The sequence below is a fragment of the Leptonychotes weddellii genome, chromosome 14 (genome assembly GCF_054177405.1).
Source record: "Leptonychotes weddellii isolate Sample4059 chromosome 14, ASM5417740v2, whole genome shotgun sequence".
NCBI lineage: Eukaryota > Metazoa > Chordata > Mammalia > Carnivora > Phocidae > Leptonychotes > Leptonychotes weddellii.
This window is the reverse complement of record NC_138382.1, coordinates 16,131,081-16,149,913: the sequence shown is the minus strand read 5'-3', so window position 1 is coordinate 16,149,913 and position 18,833 is coordinate 16,131,081. Positions and strand designations below refer to the sequence as shown.

At 35.9% G+C, this 18,833-nt stretch overlaps 1 protein-coding gene across 4 annotated transcripts in view; it reads right to left on the bottom strand.

Annotated features, from left to right (window-relative positions):
- Positions 1-18,833, bottom strand: part of VPS13A (vacuolar protein sorting 13 homolog A) — a 262,998-nt gene that overhangs the window by 59,923 nt on the left and 184,242 nt on the right. For all 4 annotated transcript variants that reach the window (XM_081804091.1, XM_081804093.1, XM_081804092.1 and 1 more), the window contains 6 exons: positions 16,168-16,563; positions 15,809-15,913; positions 15,541-15,687; positions 11,122-11,250; positions 10,584-10,717; positions 4,029-4,158 (listed from right to left, as the gene is read on the bottom strand). In XM_081804091.1, the coding sequence (XP_081660217.1) occupies positions 4,029-4,158; positions 10,584-10,717; positions 11,122-11,250; positions 15,541-15,687; positions 15,809-15,913; positions 16,168-16,563 (1,041 nt within the window). The remainder of the gene's footprint in view (positions 1-4,028; positions 4,159-10,583; positions 10,718-11,121; positions 11,251-15,540; positions 15,688-15,808; positions 15,914-16,167; positions 16,564-18,833) is intronic.

Genomic DNA, 18,833 nt, shown 5'->3' with positions numbered 1-18,833 from the left:
GAGTGAGAAGGAATTCTCAAAAAGCCAACTGCCAATTCTAAAAGTAGAAGCAGACACTGAGAAGTTAAGAAAATCAGAAAAATATTGCGTAGTCTCATGGAAATGGAAGGATTAAAGCTGGAATATAGGGCATAAAAAAAAGAAGGGGTCAACAGCTTAGGCTTTTAGTTGAGTCCCCAAAGGGCTATACTCTAGGTGGCAGGATGAACTCAAAGTAGACTAGTCCTTACAAGGATTGAAGACTAGATTCAAATCATTTCAATTCTCCTTTAGATTAAGGTAATCCACCCCCCAGACCAGCTGCCTGACAAAGGCAAAACCATTTCTTCTCAAGAAAAAAGGGATACTATACAGTGCCTAAAACTGTCGCTAAAACTTTTCATATACTATGTCCAGCACATAGTCAAAATTAAACATGCATTTAAGGAATATATATGAGTGAACACTAAGAAAAAAAAAAGAGATGATATAACAGTATCCACAAGAGATCTAGATATCAGATTATCAGATAGGCTTTAAAATAGCTACAACTAATATATTCAGCGTAGGGGCACCTGGGTGGCTCAGTCATCAAGCGTCTGCCTTCGGCTCAGGTCATGATCCGAGGGTCCTGGGATCGAGCCCCCCATCGGGCTCTCTGCTCAGCAGGAAGCCTGCTTCTCCCTCTCCCACTCCCCCTGCTTGTGTTCCCTCTCTCGCTGTGTCTGTCTCTGTCAAATAAATAAATAAAATCTTTAAAAAATATATATATTCAATGTAACAAGGTAGAGAATTTTGAAACAAAACTTCTAAAAAGAAATCCTAGAACTAATCATTTCAATAATTAAAGTTAAGAACTCAATGGATGACTTTAAGAGATTAGACACCACAAGAGAAGTCTAGTGAAAGGTCAGAAAAAGATATTCATACTGAAGGTCAGAGAGAAAAGGATGAAACAATATAGAATATCACATGAAAATCACAAGGGACATGGTGAAAAGGTCTAATATTTTTGTAATACTGGAGACCTAAGGTGAAGAAAAAAAGAAGTGCCAACTCTGAAATTTGACATCCAGCATAAATATCCTACAAAAAAAAAAAAGGGACAAAATAAAGACACTTCTAGACAAATGAAACTGAAAGACAATTTGTCAGCTGTCGACTCGCATTGGAAAAATACTGAAGAGAAGAAAAATTAACACAAATGGAAACATGGAGAGGCAGTTTGGAAAAACGGAAGAAAGGAAAACATGTGAGTTAATTTAAATGCATTATTAGTTGCAGAAAGCAGTAATAATACTTCTTATGGGATTTAGTATATATTTAGAAATAAAACACACAACAGTACATAAGATGAAAGAGGGTAAATGGAGTAAGAGTTCCAAAGTCCTCATATTATTGGGAAATTAGTACCAGTACTAATTTACAGCAGGTTTTAGTAAGTCAAGAATGCATGTTGTAGTAGCACTAAAAGCTACAGATTTCTTTTAGTGTGATGATGTCTATACATTCCTTGCAGAACACATATAAGCTATGGTCATGGGTTGTTACAAGAGATATGTGCTATTGTGGAATAGGGCGTGTAGGTCAAAGTGGCTCATAACACACCCAAGTGAGCCTTGTTCCATCACAACAAAACTGTCATTGCAGGTGACCAAAGAGAATGCTTCCTTAACTGGTAGGCAAAATGTGTGATGCTCCCGGCTGGCAAGCTTTGTTTCCTGACCTGTATCTTTCTGTGTAGGCAGTTGCAGACTGTAGTCTGTGATAGTTTTGAGAGTCTAAATGTTTAAATCTAAAAAGATACAATGGTGGGCACTGCAATATTATATACTAATGATGCATGATTAAAATGATCAACCTACCAGGAAAATATAACAATTCTAAATTTTTATCAACCTAATCACAGTTTCAAAATATAAAAGCCAAAATTAAAAAAACTAAAAGATGAAAGTATGTATCTACAAGAGATTTTAAATACAATGCTACAAGCAAACATGCAAAAAACCTAATGAGCTAGAAGATTTAAACAATATAATAAACTTGAAATTGACATATATAGAATATTGTAACCAACAACTACAGAATATTCTTTTCAAATATACATGAAATACGCACAAAATGACTACACAAAATCTGGCCCACAATATCTATCTCAATAAATTTCAGGACCGAATCAGAGTATGTTCTCAAATCAGAACGTAATTAGGAAATTCCCTTACTTTTTGAAAACTAAGCAATGACCTAAGGAGCCATGAAACCAAAATATAAAAAAAAAAAAAAAAAAAAAATCACAAAAAATATGTAAAATATTAAAAACAAAATATATATATGGATATAAAAATAAATAAAAATGAAACTTAGAAAATATTTTGAACTAAAGGATAATAAATATAAAGTACATCAAAATTTGTGAGATAAAACTAATGCCGTTTTTTGGAGGGAAATTTGTGCCTTTAAGTGACTTCATATAAAAGGAAAATCTGAAAACCACTGATCTCAGTATCTGCTATTAACTCGATTGTGTCCCCTCACTCCCCCAAAGTCTTATGTTCAAGTCCCAACCTCCAATGTGACTCTTTTGGACACAGGGCCTTTACGGAGGTAGTTAAGGTTAAATGACATCATAAAGGAGGGGTTAGGGCTCTGATCCAACAGGATTAGTATCCTGCTAAGAGATACCAGAGAGTTCACTCCTTCTCTCTCCACCATGTGAGGACAGAGTGAGAGGGTGGTCAACTGCAAGTCAAGAAGAGTCCTCATCAGGTTCACCAGAACCTGACCATGCTGGCACTTTGATCTTGGGCTTCCAGCTCTCAAACTCTGAGAAATAAATTTGTGTGGTTTAAGCCACCCAGACTAAGGTATTCTGTCATGGCAGCCCAACCAGACTAACACAGTATCTATCTCAAGAATTTTTTTTTTTAAAGATTTTATTTGACAGAGGGGGAGAGAGAAAGAGAGAGAGAGAGAGCGTGCATGCATGCACAAGCAGGGGGAGCTGCAGGCAGAGGGAGAGAGAGAAGCAGACTTCCCGCTGAGCAGGGAGCCCCACATCGGGCTCAATCCCAGGACCCCGGGATCATGACCTGAGCCGAAGGCAGACACTTAACTGAATGAGCCACTGGGCATCCTGACTAATAACATTTTAATAAGAATTTCTCAAAGTCATTCAAAATGTTACTGGAAAATGTTTATACATAACTTTATCATTATAATAAACCACTCAAAAATAAATTCCTTAGTGGGTCCCTAAAATGATCCTCACAGAAGCCACATTGACCTAAAATGACTGTCAGTGCAATACTGTTTATGAGACAAATGCTGAAAGCACCTTACCTAAGCCTAGTGTACCTTTTATAACGTAACAGCAGCAAATAATGATGTAGCCATACAGGACCTCTTCTGGTTTTAAATGTTTTGGTTAAAATTTGAATACTGCTTTTAAAATCTTCGGCATTTTTTTTTTTTAAACAATATTTGGTTCTAATCCATGAGTATGGAATGTTTTACTATTTCTTTGTGTCATCTTCACTTTTTTTGATAAGATATACAGATCTTTTACCTCTCTGGTTAGGTTTATTCCTACGTATCTTACGGTGTTTGATGCAATTATAAATGCGAACCAATTCCTTGATTTCTCTTTCTGCTGCTTAGAGACTATATTATGCTTAGCGAAGTAAGTCAGAGAAAGACAAATACCATGTGATTTCATTCATATGTGGAATTAAAGAAACAAAACAAATGAAGGGGGAAAAAAGAGGCAAACCATAAAACAGACTTTAGAGAACAAACTGAGGGCTGCTGGAGGGGGATGGGTTAGATGGGTGATGGGGATTAAGGAGGGCACTGGTAATGATGAACCCTGGGTGTTACATGTAAGTGATGAATCACTCAATTCTACTCCTGAAACTTAAAAAAAGAAAAAATCTTTGGCAGTTGTTTAAAAGTACAGACACAAAGCAGGCCTTATAAATAGCAAAGCCGGAAGAGAATATCTTTAAAAAAAAAAAGATGTTTAGAACAGTAATACTCAACCCCATACGTACATCCTTTTGTGTTACTTCACCATGGCTTTTTCCACATCTCCACTTCAGCTTTCTAGAGCCCACTGGATCAGCCCATGTATAAAATACTGCTTTTCCAGGAGGGAGGGAATCTTCTATTTCACTGAGAGAACTATCATAAATAGTAAAAATATGCATTAAGTGCAAACATATGAACGTATAAAGAATCTAAAATAACACTTAATTCGGAGTCCACTCATTGAGATTTGTGATAGTTCTTATTAAGAGTAGACTGAAATTTTTTTTCCTTATACAATTAAAAAGAGGTTTTCTAAGAAAATGAGGATATTTCAAGGGAAACATTTGTCCCACTTAGAAAATAAAGAGTTTCATGTTTTTGAAACTTTTTTCTTAAAGATTTTATTTATTTGAGAGGGAGCACAAGCAGGGGAGCAGAGGCAGAGGGAGAAGCAAGCTCCCCACTGAGCAGGGAACCTGATGCAGGGCTCGATCCCAGAACCCCGGGATCATGACCTGAGCAGACGCTTAGCTGACTGAGCCACCCAGGTGTCCCCATTTTTGAAACTTCTTTGAACTTTTGTTTTAATGCAAATGAATTGTGGAAGAAAACCATTGCAACTATTATCTATACTAAATTTGAGAGAATTTAATTGGGAACTCTTTTCTAAGTATTGGTCTTATTCTGACAAAAACAAGACAGCTAAATTATTTTTTTTTTTTAAATCTTAAGACATGGCATATAGGGGCGCCTGGGTGGCTCAGTCATTAAGCATCTGCCTTCGGCTCAGGTCATGATCCCAGGGTCCTGAGATCGAGCCTCGCATCGGGCTCCCTGCTCGGCAGGAAGCCTGCTTCTCCCTCTGCCCCTCCCTCTGCTTGTGTTCCCTCTCTCACTGTGTCTCTGTCAAATAAATAAATAAAATCTTAAAAAAAAGACATGGCATATAAATCTAAGAAATTCAATCAACTCACAAAATAATTCCCAGAAAAGCAAAAAATTGGAGAAGATACAAACCAAAGAAATAATAGAATGTAACTTTTCTGAGCTGAAGCAGCAGCTGACTCTGGAAATTCAATGGCAGGACAAGACACAAAAATTAATGAAAATGGAATATCATCCTAGACATATCTTTGTAAAAAGTTTAAGTTTTAAGAAAACATACAGAAATCTGCCCATAAACATCTAGGAAAATCATAGTTTACCCACAAAGAAAAATAAGACTGGTCTCACATTTTTCTATAACACTGAATGCCAGAAAACAATGGAGCAATGTCTACACAATTTTGAGAAAAGAAGTTAGGACTTAAAATTTTATGTCAAATTGTCATGAATTTGCAAGAGTAAGACATTCTCAAACAAGCAATAACATATTACCCACAAACTCCTACTGAAAAAGTAACTCAAAGTCTTTTTCCAACTAAGCCAGAGAGGACTTAAAATAAAATTTTAAGAACTGGGATATAGCGTCACCTGGCTGGCTCAGTTGAAAGATGGTCTGGCTCTTGACCTTGGAGTCCTGAGTTCGAACCTTATATTAGATGTAGCCATTACTTAAATAAATAAAACTTGGGCGCCTGGGTGGCTCAGTCGGTTAAGCGTCTGCCTTCGGCTCAGGTCATGGTCCCAGGGTCCTGGGATCGAGCCCGCATCAGGCTCCCTGCTCTGTGGGGAGCCTGCTTCTCCCTCTCCTCCCCACTTGTGCTCTCTCACTATCTCTGTCTCTCTCTCTCAAATAAATAAAATCTAAAAAAAAATAAAATAATTTAAATAAATAAAACTTAAAAAAAAATTGGGATATAAAAATATTAAGCAACTAGTCAAATCAACTTGTCAAAAGCCAAAAAAGCAGGCGCCTGGGTGGCTCAGTTGGTTAAGCGACTGCCTTCGGCTCAGGTCATGATCCTGGAGTCCCTGGACAAGAGTCCTGCATCAGGCTCCCTGCTCAGCAGGGAGTCTGCTTCTCCCTCTGACCCTCCCCCCTCTCATGTGCTCTCTCAAATAAATAAATAAAATCTTTAAAAAAAAAAAAAAAGCCTTGAATAAACACATTTTTGAAAAACTAACCATTTTATATAATTTGAGTCAAAACTTCCAAATTATATTCATAAGAAACTGGGAATTCGGGAAGAGAAGCTGAAAATGTGCAAGTATTCCATTTTCTCCCCCTTGGGTCAATTAGTAGATTCTGTTTCACTCAAAATTTAAAATGCATCGAAATCCTCAAAAACAAAAAAGTAATTATCTACAACAAAAACAGAATGTGTATTTTCCAAATCATCATTAGAAGAAAATAATCTGTATTACCAAAAAAAGGCAAGGAATCTTTAGTTATTAGAAGGACTACAAATGGGTTAAAGGTCTTTATTAAAAGAGACAGATTCTAACATTTCACAATTAGACAATACCTAAAATTCAAATTCCAAAATATTTCCAAAATTCCAGAATATTTATAATGCATCTAAATGATGGGATATCAAGCATTTATTAAAAACTGTTTTAAAGCAAATTTACATGCTCACAATAGCTATTAAAAACAAAGAGATTCAGAAATATAGATAGATGGATAGCAACAGTAAAACAGTGTGATAAGAAATGCAACAAAATGTTGACAGTGTTAAAAAAAAATGTTGACAGTGCTGGGATTTCAGAATTATGGTTTTCTTTTCACAATTTTTCTACGGAATTAAGAAAATTGACAGCTATAATTTTTATCTGCAGGAAACAACCACCATATGAACAACAACAACAAAGCCAAGAAAGGAAAATCAGAGGAGAAAATAGCCCTACAGTTATTGTTTATTCCATGAAAAAAATATCAGATGTAATAAATGAGAAGTTGGTTTAAAAATATCTAGAAATGCTTTTAATTCATAGAAATTGTAATCTTGTTTAACTCACTGCAGAATATTTCTTACAAAGAAAATTCATCTCAATTTATCTTAGGCAATGGGAATTCAAAGAAAATAAAATCACAGTCCTCAGAATGTTAACTATACATGTGTACAGTCTTAAACTCACAAGCCAATGACAATGCAATGTGACAAATGCTTTAATCTACATCCGCAAAAAAGGTACAACTGAAAACTGGTGCATAGATTAAGGTAGTGAGGGAAGGGATCACAGGCATTGGGAGCTTTTCTGGCAGAAAGGAGCACCAAAGGGTGAAAACACATGGAAGGACAGAGAGCATTCAGGAAACAAAGACTTGAGCTTGTCTTAAGTATGGGGAAAGAAAAATGTTGAGAAAAGTAGCCTAGAAACATTTTATTTTAAAAGAAATGGAAAGTCACTAAAAAACTTTAAACAAGAGAGAGACAGGACTGTATTTAGTGTTTTTGGAAACCTATCTCTGGTGGCAAATGGGGGATTTAGTAGAGACAAGGCTATAGAGATGCAGATAAAAAAATCTACTCAAACAAGAAATTTGGGAGTTTGAACTACAATAATTACAGGAAAGACTAGACAAGAGGAGATTTAAAAAGAAATAGTTTGTGATTTATTAAGTATGTGATATTATTAATTATCAGAATATTACAACTACTAATTATGTGATAATGAGGAGGAGGTAGCAGCCTGAAGCTCAAGAGAAGTGGTCCATGTTGGAGTAAGTGATTGGGGGATCACTGGCACACAGGACTCTGGAATTAATGAATGAATGAATTTGTTTGTTTATTTGACAACAGGTGTGGGGGAGGGGCAAAGGAAGAAGAAGAGAGAGAATCCCAAGCAGATTCTGCACTGAGCAGGGAGCCGGACTCACGACCCTGAGATCACGACCAGGGTCGAAACCAAGAGTCAGATGCATAACCGACTGCACCACCCAGGAGCCCTTCAATATTCTTTTAAACCACAGTTTCAGGTTCTTGATTTAATAACTACAAATAATTCTAAATCTAAATCTAGTGTTTGTTACTGCAGGTTGTTAATTTTATAAATTTCCATTAAGGTTGCAATTTTTTTAGGTTTCAGAATTTCAAAATAGGATAACATTCCAGCTTCTCCCATATCCCTTACTTTCACAATTTTAACAGTGGAATAGGTAAGATTTCTAAACACTTAATATCTGAACTGTATGAAGACAACTGCAAGGTCAAGGCCACAGACAAGACTGAGAAGTCTCTAGTTCAGCTTCAGCCAGGCTCAACCAGTTGTCAGAGAAACTATGATGCCCTACATCATTCATAGTATATAAAGAAATAACTTAGCTCCTCCGTGTGGATCTAAAATGTTACCAGCCATACACTATCCTTGAGTGAATGGAAAAAAAGAGTTACTCGAGTCATTCTCTGTAGGTCTTAATTCTGTTAACACTATGAGAAAGGCTACTTGGGGGTACATGGATTGAAGGGCAAATAAGAAATTATTTATTTTCATCGGTTATGATCAATCCATTATTTTTATAATAGGGATAATCATAGAACACAGGCTTTCCTGTTTCTCAACATCTTCCATAAATGAGAGAACTGATAGGGCAGCAGAAGTTCTAGATACTTGCTAGTCCAGCCTTGTGGTCCTTACTCAATACTTATTTGATTTTAACCAGTGGCTAGAAGTGTACATTAGCAGTGGAAGGAAAGCATAAATGAACTCATAAATATAGGCTCACTGACAAGCAACAGATGAAAACAAAAAGAGCAGACAAAATAAATTCAAGAGAGGCTGGGACCAAATAAGAAGAGGAACAGAAAGTTACATAAATGGTCATGGTACTAGGAGGATATGATATCATAGCAAGTTGAAACAAATGATGTTAAGAGTAATCCTGGAAAAAAAATCAAGATTTAGATACAGTCTTTAGGGAAGCTTAAAAAGGTAGCAGTCCTTTCCTCCCACACCCACCAGCAAGAAGAGGGTATCTACTGTTTGAAAAAAACCTAAAGTTTCAATATTTACATTATGTTCATTAAAAATATGAAAAATGTAAAAAATAGACCAAGTTCTTATGATAAACCCTGACATTTCTTCAGCAGATTCTACAATGATCAAGCTTTTGCCATACTTGCTTCAGTTCTTCCATTTTTCTTTTTTTGAAGCATTTCAAAGTAATGAATGCCATAATCATCAGAGAAATGCAAATCAAAATCACAATGAGATATCACCTCAGACCTACTGGAATGGCTATTATCAAGAAAAGACAAGAAGTGTTAATGAGAATGACTGCTGGTGGGGATGTAAACTGGTGCAGCCACTGTGGCAAATAGAGAAAACAGAGGTTCCTCAAAAAATTGAAAATATAACTGCCATTTGATCAAACAATTCCACCTCTGGATATTTATCCAAAGGAAATAAAAACACTAACTCAAAAAGAAATCTGCACCCCCACATCACTTCAGCCGTATTTACAAGAGCCAAGACATGAAAACAACGTAAGCATCCATCGATGGATGAAGGGATAAAGAAAATATGGTGTATATATACAACAGGTTATTATTCATCCATAAAGAAGAACAAAATCTTGCCATTTGTGACAACATGGATGGACCTCAAGGGCATTATGCTAAGTGAAGTAAGTCAGAGAAAGACAAACACTGTATGACCTGTATATATTTGTGAGAGGGATCTAAAAAGCCAAAAACATAAAAAGAAAACAACAGGGGCGCCTGGGTGGCTCAGTCGTTAAGCGTCTGCCTTCAGCTCAGGTCATGATCCCAGGGTCCTGGGATCGAGCCCTACATCGGGCTCTCTGCTCAGCGGGGAGCCTGCTTCTCCCTCTCCCCCTCTGCCTGTGTTCCCTCTCTCACTGTCTCTGTCAAATAAATAAATAAAATCTTTAAAAAAAAAAAAAAATCCAAACACATAGATTACAAAAAAAAAAAAGAGTGGTTGTTAGAGGTGGGAGGTGGGGATAGGATGTGAAGTGGGTGAAGGGCTCAAAAGGTACAAACTTCCAGTTATAAAATAATCATGGGGATGTAATGTACACCATGGTGGCTATAGTTAATAATACTGTATTGTATATTTGAAAGCTGAGAACAGAGTAAATTTTAATTCTCATCACAAGAAAAAATATTTGTAACTGTGTGGTGATGGATGTTAATCAGACTTAACTGTGGTGATCAATGTGCAATATATACAAATATCAAATCAGTATGTTGCATTCCTGAAACATAAGGTTATGTCAATTACATCACAATTTTTAAAAAGTAAACTACATATATTAAGGTCAGTTTTACCCCTCCATACTTCAGTATACACCTTTTTTAAAAAATGAGGACATTGTTTTACATAGCTTTAGTGTCAATATCAGTGTTATATATATATATACATATATATAAAAGGTTTTATTTATTTGAGAGAGAGAGAGAGAGCACACTCGCCTCTGTGTGTGAGTTAGCACAAGCAGCAGGGAGGAGCAGAGGGAGACGGATGCTCCCTGCGGAGTACAGAGCCAGACATGGGGCTGGATCCCAGGATCCTGAGATCACGATCTGAGTCTAAGTCAGACACTTAACCAACTGAGCCACCCAGGCACCCCATCAGTGTTATATTCTTAAGAAGTCATCATAAAGTCAATATCCCATCACCTAGACTCTGCTAGAATCAGGGGGATACTGTATGTGTGATAATCTTCTTACCTTTGATTATACTGAACAATATCACTCTTGGTGTGATTTATTAATAGGAATGGAGCTGCTCCATCATGATAATCTGAAAATGTAATAACTGTAGAATGCTCAGCCAAATTAACTTCTGCTATAATACCTCCAAGCTAGGAAAAAAAAAAAGAAAAATATTCTCTTACGTGATCATTTTCCAAAGAATATTAACTAATAACATTTAATAAGACTATTCATAATTTAAGACATTTTTTGATGATTAAGAAAGCAAGTCAGGATTGTCTACTGCATATCTGGGAAACCATGAATCTCAATTAGTGTATACAGATGGGTCCAATTCCAGATGTTCTAGTATTCTAGACACTCTAACATTCTGTTTAACAATTAAATTATTTTATGTCCGTTTCTTTTTAGTACTTTTTCCCTTTACAAAAAGAAATGTTTGTTCCGTTTTGGGAAAAGGGAAAAAAATCAAAGATACAAATAAAATTATGAGGAAGTATATAATAGCTTCTCTAATCATACAGACACACACACACACACACAAATCACCCACCTCATTATCCAGACGCAATAAAATACAATTTGCTTGCTTGTTAAAATGTATCTTTTTGGGAGGGCCTTGATTTCTTTCAACTTGAATAAGAAGTGCATTAGAAGCATCCTCGGGCCAAAAGGGGATACACTAAAACATATATTACATACATTTATTTTTTTACAAAAAATTTTCATCATCAGAATTTTATCATTTTAATAAACCCATCAGGATAGACTTAAAATAAAGGTCTTTCAACACTGCTCTAGTTATTGGGTTGCTTGGCTAGACAGCTATGAACTGCCAACTCAGAGCTGGGTCACCACCTGTGGGCACTGCGAGTACAGGCAGTGCCGGATGGGAAGCTGAGGAGCTGCGGTAAGCGGAGTGCTGGCGAAGAGATTTCAAAGTGGTCCAGACATCTAGAGGAGGGCTGAAGAATCAGCATTTAAAAGCTGAGCCGAGAAGCAAGTGATCGGTTTAAAACAAGGGTACGTTCAGTTTCTAAAAATCATAATCAGGTTATGGGTATCATTTGGTAACTAAACAATACCCAAAGTACAGGCAAATGTTGAATCAGGTCATGCATGAATCCAGAGTCCTAGAAGTCCAATAAAGGAGAAAAAAAAAAAAAAAGTAAAGGAATTATCTAAAGTTCAGAGTAGGAAATAGGCTCAGAACCTTAGGGAACACCACCGATGTCAGTGATCTGGAATCCAAACTAGTAAAACATGAGACAGTCAACGCACTAAGAGAGTTCTAGAAGTCCAGACAAAAGGAGCAGAAACAAAGAGAAGAGCTAAGAGAAAAGGAGAAGCAGTGTGGTCTGTAAACTATTCTGTACACCCTGTCTTACTGTGATAGGCCCAAACCAGACCGATGACTTCACATACTTCAGTGCAACTGTTCATGTGTGATACCCATCGTGACATGACCTGGAGCAATGGAGGAGGAACCTGGATGTTAAAGTCAAATGCCCTAGCTTGTTAAAGCCAGCCTTATTCAATTTTAAGAAGTAACTAATGGAACTAGACATGAGACACGGTTAAGGCTGTAAGAGGCTTAGAAGGCTCCCACTCAGGGCTTCCTGCAACCTAGAAGGAACTTACGTGGGAGAGTCAACGGAGCAGCAATACTAACTGAAGCATCATACTTCCCATGAGGAACTGAGAAGACTAAAAATGATGTGCTTTCTGGATATTCCCAAGCCTGCTACTCCCTGGTAGCCGGTTTAACCCTGTATTGTTTTAAAGAGTTATGTGCTCAAAATCTTGCCACTAGAGAAAGTGCTAATATACTTGTCTTTTGTAGTGGGAAAACAGAGATCTAAACAAGTTTAACAAATCAACACAGGCCATAATCACAACTAAACATCTCAAGGTTGACCACTATAAGCCAAACTGAAATGTAAAAATTTTAAACTAGCACAAGAAAATTTATCTTAAGAAAAGCTGAAATTGAAAAAAAGAAAGAAAAGAAACAGAGAAAGTAAAATAAAAAAATAAGTTGTTATGCAGTTGTAATTGTACTTAATGTAAACATAAACTGCTCAAAGACAGAGGCTGTATGTTAGGTTTTTAAAAAGCTAAGGCCTAACAATGTTATCTGCAATGACATACAAATCGAGACACAGAGCTACTCTAAGTATGGAAGAAGATACATCTAGAAAATATCTAAAGCAAAACAAAGCTGGAGATGGTAGTCTTAGCATTTGGACACAGAGAGTTCTACATCCAACAAACCAAGAATCCTAGACTTAATGAGCACACGTACACGTGGAACACTTGCAAAAATAAAGTATATATTCATTCAACAAATATTTATTGAGAACCTACTAATCACTGTTCAAAACCATCTAACAGGGGCGCCTGGGTGGCTCAGTTGGTTAAGCGACTGCCTTCAGCTCAGGTCATGATCCTGGAGTCCCAGGATCGAGTCCCGCATCGGGCTCCCTGCTCGGCAGGGAGTCTGCTTCTCCCTCTGACCCTCCCCCCTCTCATGTGCTCTCTCTCTCTCTCATTCTCTCTCTCAAATAAATAAAATCTTAAAAAAAAAAACAAAAAAAACAAAACCATCTAACAGCTCTTCACTTCATGCAGAGCAAAAGCTAGAATCTTTGCAATGGCTCCCAAAGTTCTGCATGATTACTCTTCATCACTGTTATGCCTCGTTCTCCACTACTTTCCCCTCTCCAGTAATATTGGCCTCTTTTGCTATCCCACAAACATGCCAAAAGTCCTTCCACTTCAGGGCATCGATCCTGGCTGATCTTTCTGTCTCTAATGCTCTTTTTCCCCAGATATCCACATGGCTGAGGATTCTAGTCCCTGGCTAAAAACCTACGTGTGTTTTCTTTTTTTCACATCACACCAAAAGCAATTACAAAGGCCTTATCCGTCAAGGCTCACAGGGCTAAGCTGCACCCCCCTCACAGCAGACTAGGTGCACAGTCAGTGTTCAGCAGTCTCAAGGATCCAACCATCACTTCCAGCCATGCATTTACACATATATGAATTCCTACCTGAGGTACCTTCATTCAGAGGCCTCTTTGAGGAACCTCCCTGCAAGACCTCTTTAAAAAGAGATAGGGAGAACCTTGAAGATGCTTTTTCTCTCTCAGTGTTCAGTACTTTTCTACTCCTAGCTCTTCCCCCTTGTCATTGTTCATCTCCTAGGTCCAAACTGGAAGAGCCTTTTGTTCAAGGCTCCCTTGACAGTGACACAACTCCCAAGTCTGTGCTGAACCACCTGACCCCTGACCAATGCTCTTCCATAGGCAAAGTGGAATGGGGTGGGGAGAGTTTGGTGCGTTCTCCAGTTTAGCCTCTTGCGTATCCTATGGCAGTAAGTGACTAAAGGTTAACTGTTACTTTCATTTTGAGTTGTTGTCCTAATCAGCTACTCTAACACATGGCAGCTCAGCTGAGCTTTTGGCAACTGCTACCTCCTACATCTCCTACAAGTCTGCTCAAATATGACCTCAATGAGTCCTATCCTTGACCACCTTATATAAAATTATAGCCCACCCTGTGCTTGCTAGAACTCTTCATATTCATATCTGTCTTATTTGCATTTCCCTGACTAGACTTTTCACCTTTAAACATATATATTTTGTTAATTGATTATGATATTATTTTCTACAACCTCTACCCCAATGAAACATAAACTACAGAAGCACAGGGACTTGTGGTTCTCTTAACAGATGTATCACAAGGCACCTAAGGAATACACACAAATATTCATTAATGAATGAACAGGCAGACTTCAAAAAAGGTGGAACTTCTGAAAATTAGAAATATATTCAAATAAAAAACTCATGAAAGGCTTAACTAGCAATTTAGACAGAGTAAAAGTGAAAATTTACTAAAGATATACATGTAGAATTTATCCAGAATGCAGCAAAGAGAGTTAGATAGATGGAAAAATACGAAAAAAAAAAATGTTGAGACATGGAAGATAGAATATGGAGGTCTAGAATGTGTCTTGATTAAAGGCCAAGAAGAAGCAAATGGAAGGACGAAGGAGAGACAATATTAAGGAGACAACAGTTGCAAATTATACAGCTCAGGGTATAGCGTCTCAAGAAGGATATACAAAAAGAACCCACATGTGGACAAATAGTAGTATGACTACAGAACATCAAAGACAAAGATCATGAAGGCAATTAGGAGGAAAATGACCTCTAAAGGAATGACAGAATCACAGGAGAATTTTCAACTAAAGTGGTAACCAGAAAATAGTGGAGTAAAATCTACACATGTTGAGGAAAAAACAGAACAGATAAGAGAAATTATCATAAAGGAAAGATGACAAAAACTTTTACGGATAAACAGAAACTGATGGCTTTTGCCTCCAAAACGAGCTCTGAAGGAAAATCTAAAGAATGTCAAGAATAATAATCCCAGCAGGATGGTTTAAAAGCAAGAAGGAACAGTGAACAAAAACAGCAAACACTTCTCTTATAATCTTAACATATTTAGAATAAAATTTCTTCAAAAGTAAAATATTCCATCAACCTCAGGCAGTCCTTTGGAAAGCTCTTACCCAAAGGTCTAATAGCTAAAGATGGAGTAGAATCAAAATTTCATTCCTAAGTCACTCCATCTTCTTAAAATTACTGCCCTAATTTCTTCCACAAAGGCATTCCTAACAGCTTTGCAGAAAGAATAAATCATTTCCTACTCTTTACTGCATTTATACCTCATCTAGTCTTCTACTGCTGTATTTACACTGCTTGGTTAGTAGTTGTTAAATATCTACTTCCCTTATCAAGCAATGCATTCCTAAATTACAAGGGCTGGTTTTTAAAAATTAAAATCTAGAGCCTGGTACAAATAAAATGGGGGGGGCAATTAAAAACTTACATAGTGGTTTCAGGTATGTAACTTCAAGGAAAAATGAAAATCCAAAGAGGTACTTTTTTGAAATACATCTACCCACCTGCTCCAAATCAAGAGAGAGCCATTTATCATTTCCCTGTTCGGCCACTGATATATGATATTTGCTTTTGTTTTCGATCATATAAAAAGGAGTAAATGTCACAATTCTGGTAATGTTAAAACTGCTGAGGTCTATAGTGACACCAACCTAAAGGGAAAAAAAATTAGCATTTCAAAAACTTACATTATCACAATATCCTTATAAAAAATTAAGTAGTCAGTACACAGTTTAAAATAGAAGTTTCTCCATGAGCAAAGAATGAACTCACTTGATAGTCCATTTTCAGGCCTTTACATTTAACAGCTCCATGACTACCAACAGTATCAATTGAAAACTGATCCGACAATTCACTATCAGTTATCATAAGCTGAACCTAGGAAAAAATATTCCAAATACATTACAATTTAGGTACCTTTAATAATTCCTACCTCAATTGATAATTTTTTTGTTTTGTGTAAATATTATATTAATGCACTAAACATTTTCCCCATACTAAATTCTAATCTTTTTAACCTCAAATATTTAAATGTTATTTCTACTTGTTTCATAATATTCTTCAAAACTCTAAAAACTAAAAGGAGTGAAAAGTAGCTAAAGAAGAATGAAAGTTTTAAAAAACTTACATACCTTATTATTATTAAAAAAGTGCTTTGGTTGAAAAGAAAACAGAACTGGCTTTTTATAATTAGGTGGATGCTTTCGATGAATTCCATCTGCTTTATACTGTAACATTCGACTGGTTTTATTGACCATCCAATAAGGACTATGAAATGCCACAACTGTCTGGCCAATATTATAAGTCACATGGATAGCAATATCTAAATCAGTCTTTTCTATTTCTGTAACACAGGTAAAATTGATGAAACTAATATCTTGCTGATTAGGTTTTATATGATATTCACTTTTCCAATCATGATTAAGATAGTCAAGTAATTTTAAATGTAGTCTGGCTTTTTCCAAATGCACAGTACAAATGTGGGCTGAATGTCCTTCATTTAGAGTATAAACTTTATGTTCATTCCCCTGTAATAAAAAAAATACAGTAAAATTTTAAATGTGTCATAATAATATGCTAAAAAATTCTATTTATAATGATTCCAAATGTCATACACATAAGGCTTTTGAAACACCTCTGTCAGAACAAGATAGAAGACTTATATTTGAGTTCTAACTCTGCCAAATGTGTAAACTTCTATAAATTGAGATTTGAATTATCGTATTTATAAAATGGTATAAATGATCTACTTCAAAGGACTGCTGGGAGGATAAAATTAAATAATACAAGCAAAACTATGCTGGAACTAATCAACATTATAAAACACTGTAATTAGTAAAACATTAAAAAAATGTTATCCATTAGTGGTTAGTTTTGAAAACTACAAAATGAAAAATGACAGTAATCCAAAATAAGCAATCCCTACTAATTCCCATTCTTGCTTTTTAACAATCCCTCATCATCCACTTTCAATCACTGTCTATACTGCATCTTCTGTATGTCTCAAAACTGTACCCTTCTTAGTTCATGTCACTGTGACCTCTCACTTTAAGAATCTCCTAACTGTTCTTTGTCCCTTACAATCCTCTCTCCATACCACGGAAACTAGCCAACAAAATGTGATCTCTGAAAGTATCAAATTAAAAGTTCAATAAGAATGGGACATAGATAGGTAGTACATCACCAGTCTTTCCATCATCTCTAACCTGATTCCTTCCTGTTGTTAGAATACGGGAATCTCAAGATTTTAAATTACTTAAAGCAAGAATTATATAAATTATTGATGCTTGACATGTTAATTAATATTTCACAAAGTAAGAATAGTAGTGGTTGGTGGTGATGTGGGAGAGGAAATAATTGGCAACCATGTGCCTGGGAGGCACTATGCGAAGTCCTTTACATGTATTATCTAATTTGATTTTCCCCATATCCCAATCATGCAAGTTTTATTACTATTCCTATTTTATAGACTAGGATAAATGATTTAAAAAGATAATAAAAACTGCTTAAAAACATAAAGCTAATAGATGATAGAGCTAGGATTCAATCTCAAATCTGATAGCAAAGTACAAATTGTTAACCACTATGGTATCTGCCAACCATATGGAAAATTGATAACCTTAAACCACAGATATGTTAACTGCCCCCCCAATTTATCAGACCAGTATGAACACATAGTAAATCCCTATTATTAACAGACAATAAAAACTATTAATAGGCTACAATAAGGAACTACTCTTATATTTGATAAGCATGGCAAATGGAACATTTACTTATTCCTGTTATAACAAAAGTAAGGAAGGAGATGTAATCTGTTAAACCAAAGAGTACTTAAAAGAAAAAACATCTTTATAGGGAATTAAAATCCTTTTTCGAAAACTAGCATGAGAATAATATAATGTAGGGTGTTTTTTCCATTTACATCTAGTATTTGAATATTAAGACTAATTCTCATACATGTTTCAAAAGTTAGTGTCTATCTTTTAAATATATAATAAATGAGATGTAAATGCACAGAAAAGATTTTTTAAAAATATATACAGGCATACCTCAGAGATACTGAGGGTTCAGTCTCAGACCATAGCGATAAACCAAATATCGCAATAAAGCAAGTCAAATAAATTTCTTGGTTTCCCAATGCATATAAAAGTCACATTTACACTACACTGTAGTCAAGTATGCAATAGCATTATGTCTAGAAACCAGTGTATACACCTTAATACTTTATTGCTAATAATGTTAACCATCATCTGAGCTTTTAGCAAGTCATAATCACTGATCACAGATCATAACAATTAAGAATGAAATGTTTGAAATATTGTGAGAATTACCAAAATATGATACAAAAACACGAACTGAGCGAAAAACGGTGCTGGCAGACTTAAGCGCTTGATACAGGGTTGCCACAAATCTTAAATTTGTAAAACACAGAGTTTCTCTGAGAAGTGTGATGAAGTGAGGTATGCCTGTATTCTAAACCTGAGATGCTATCTTCATCTGAACATGAAACTTTCAGGTGACACAATTATAGACAATTTTTATTAGCTCTATTTTCTAAATTTTCCCATAGAAATATATGGCATTTTCATAAATGATTTAAAAAATGGCATACTCCCTTTGTGCATGTAATTTATATTCCATTTAGTAGCCAGATTTCTATGGTAAATCAGTGAAAAAAAATATTTTTAAAAAACCCTTTTTTTTTTTTATAACGATGGAAACATTTTTTTTTCCCCTGTGAAAAACATCTGGACCACCTATTCACCAGTACTATCATTTTTATGAGAACATTAAAACA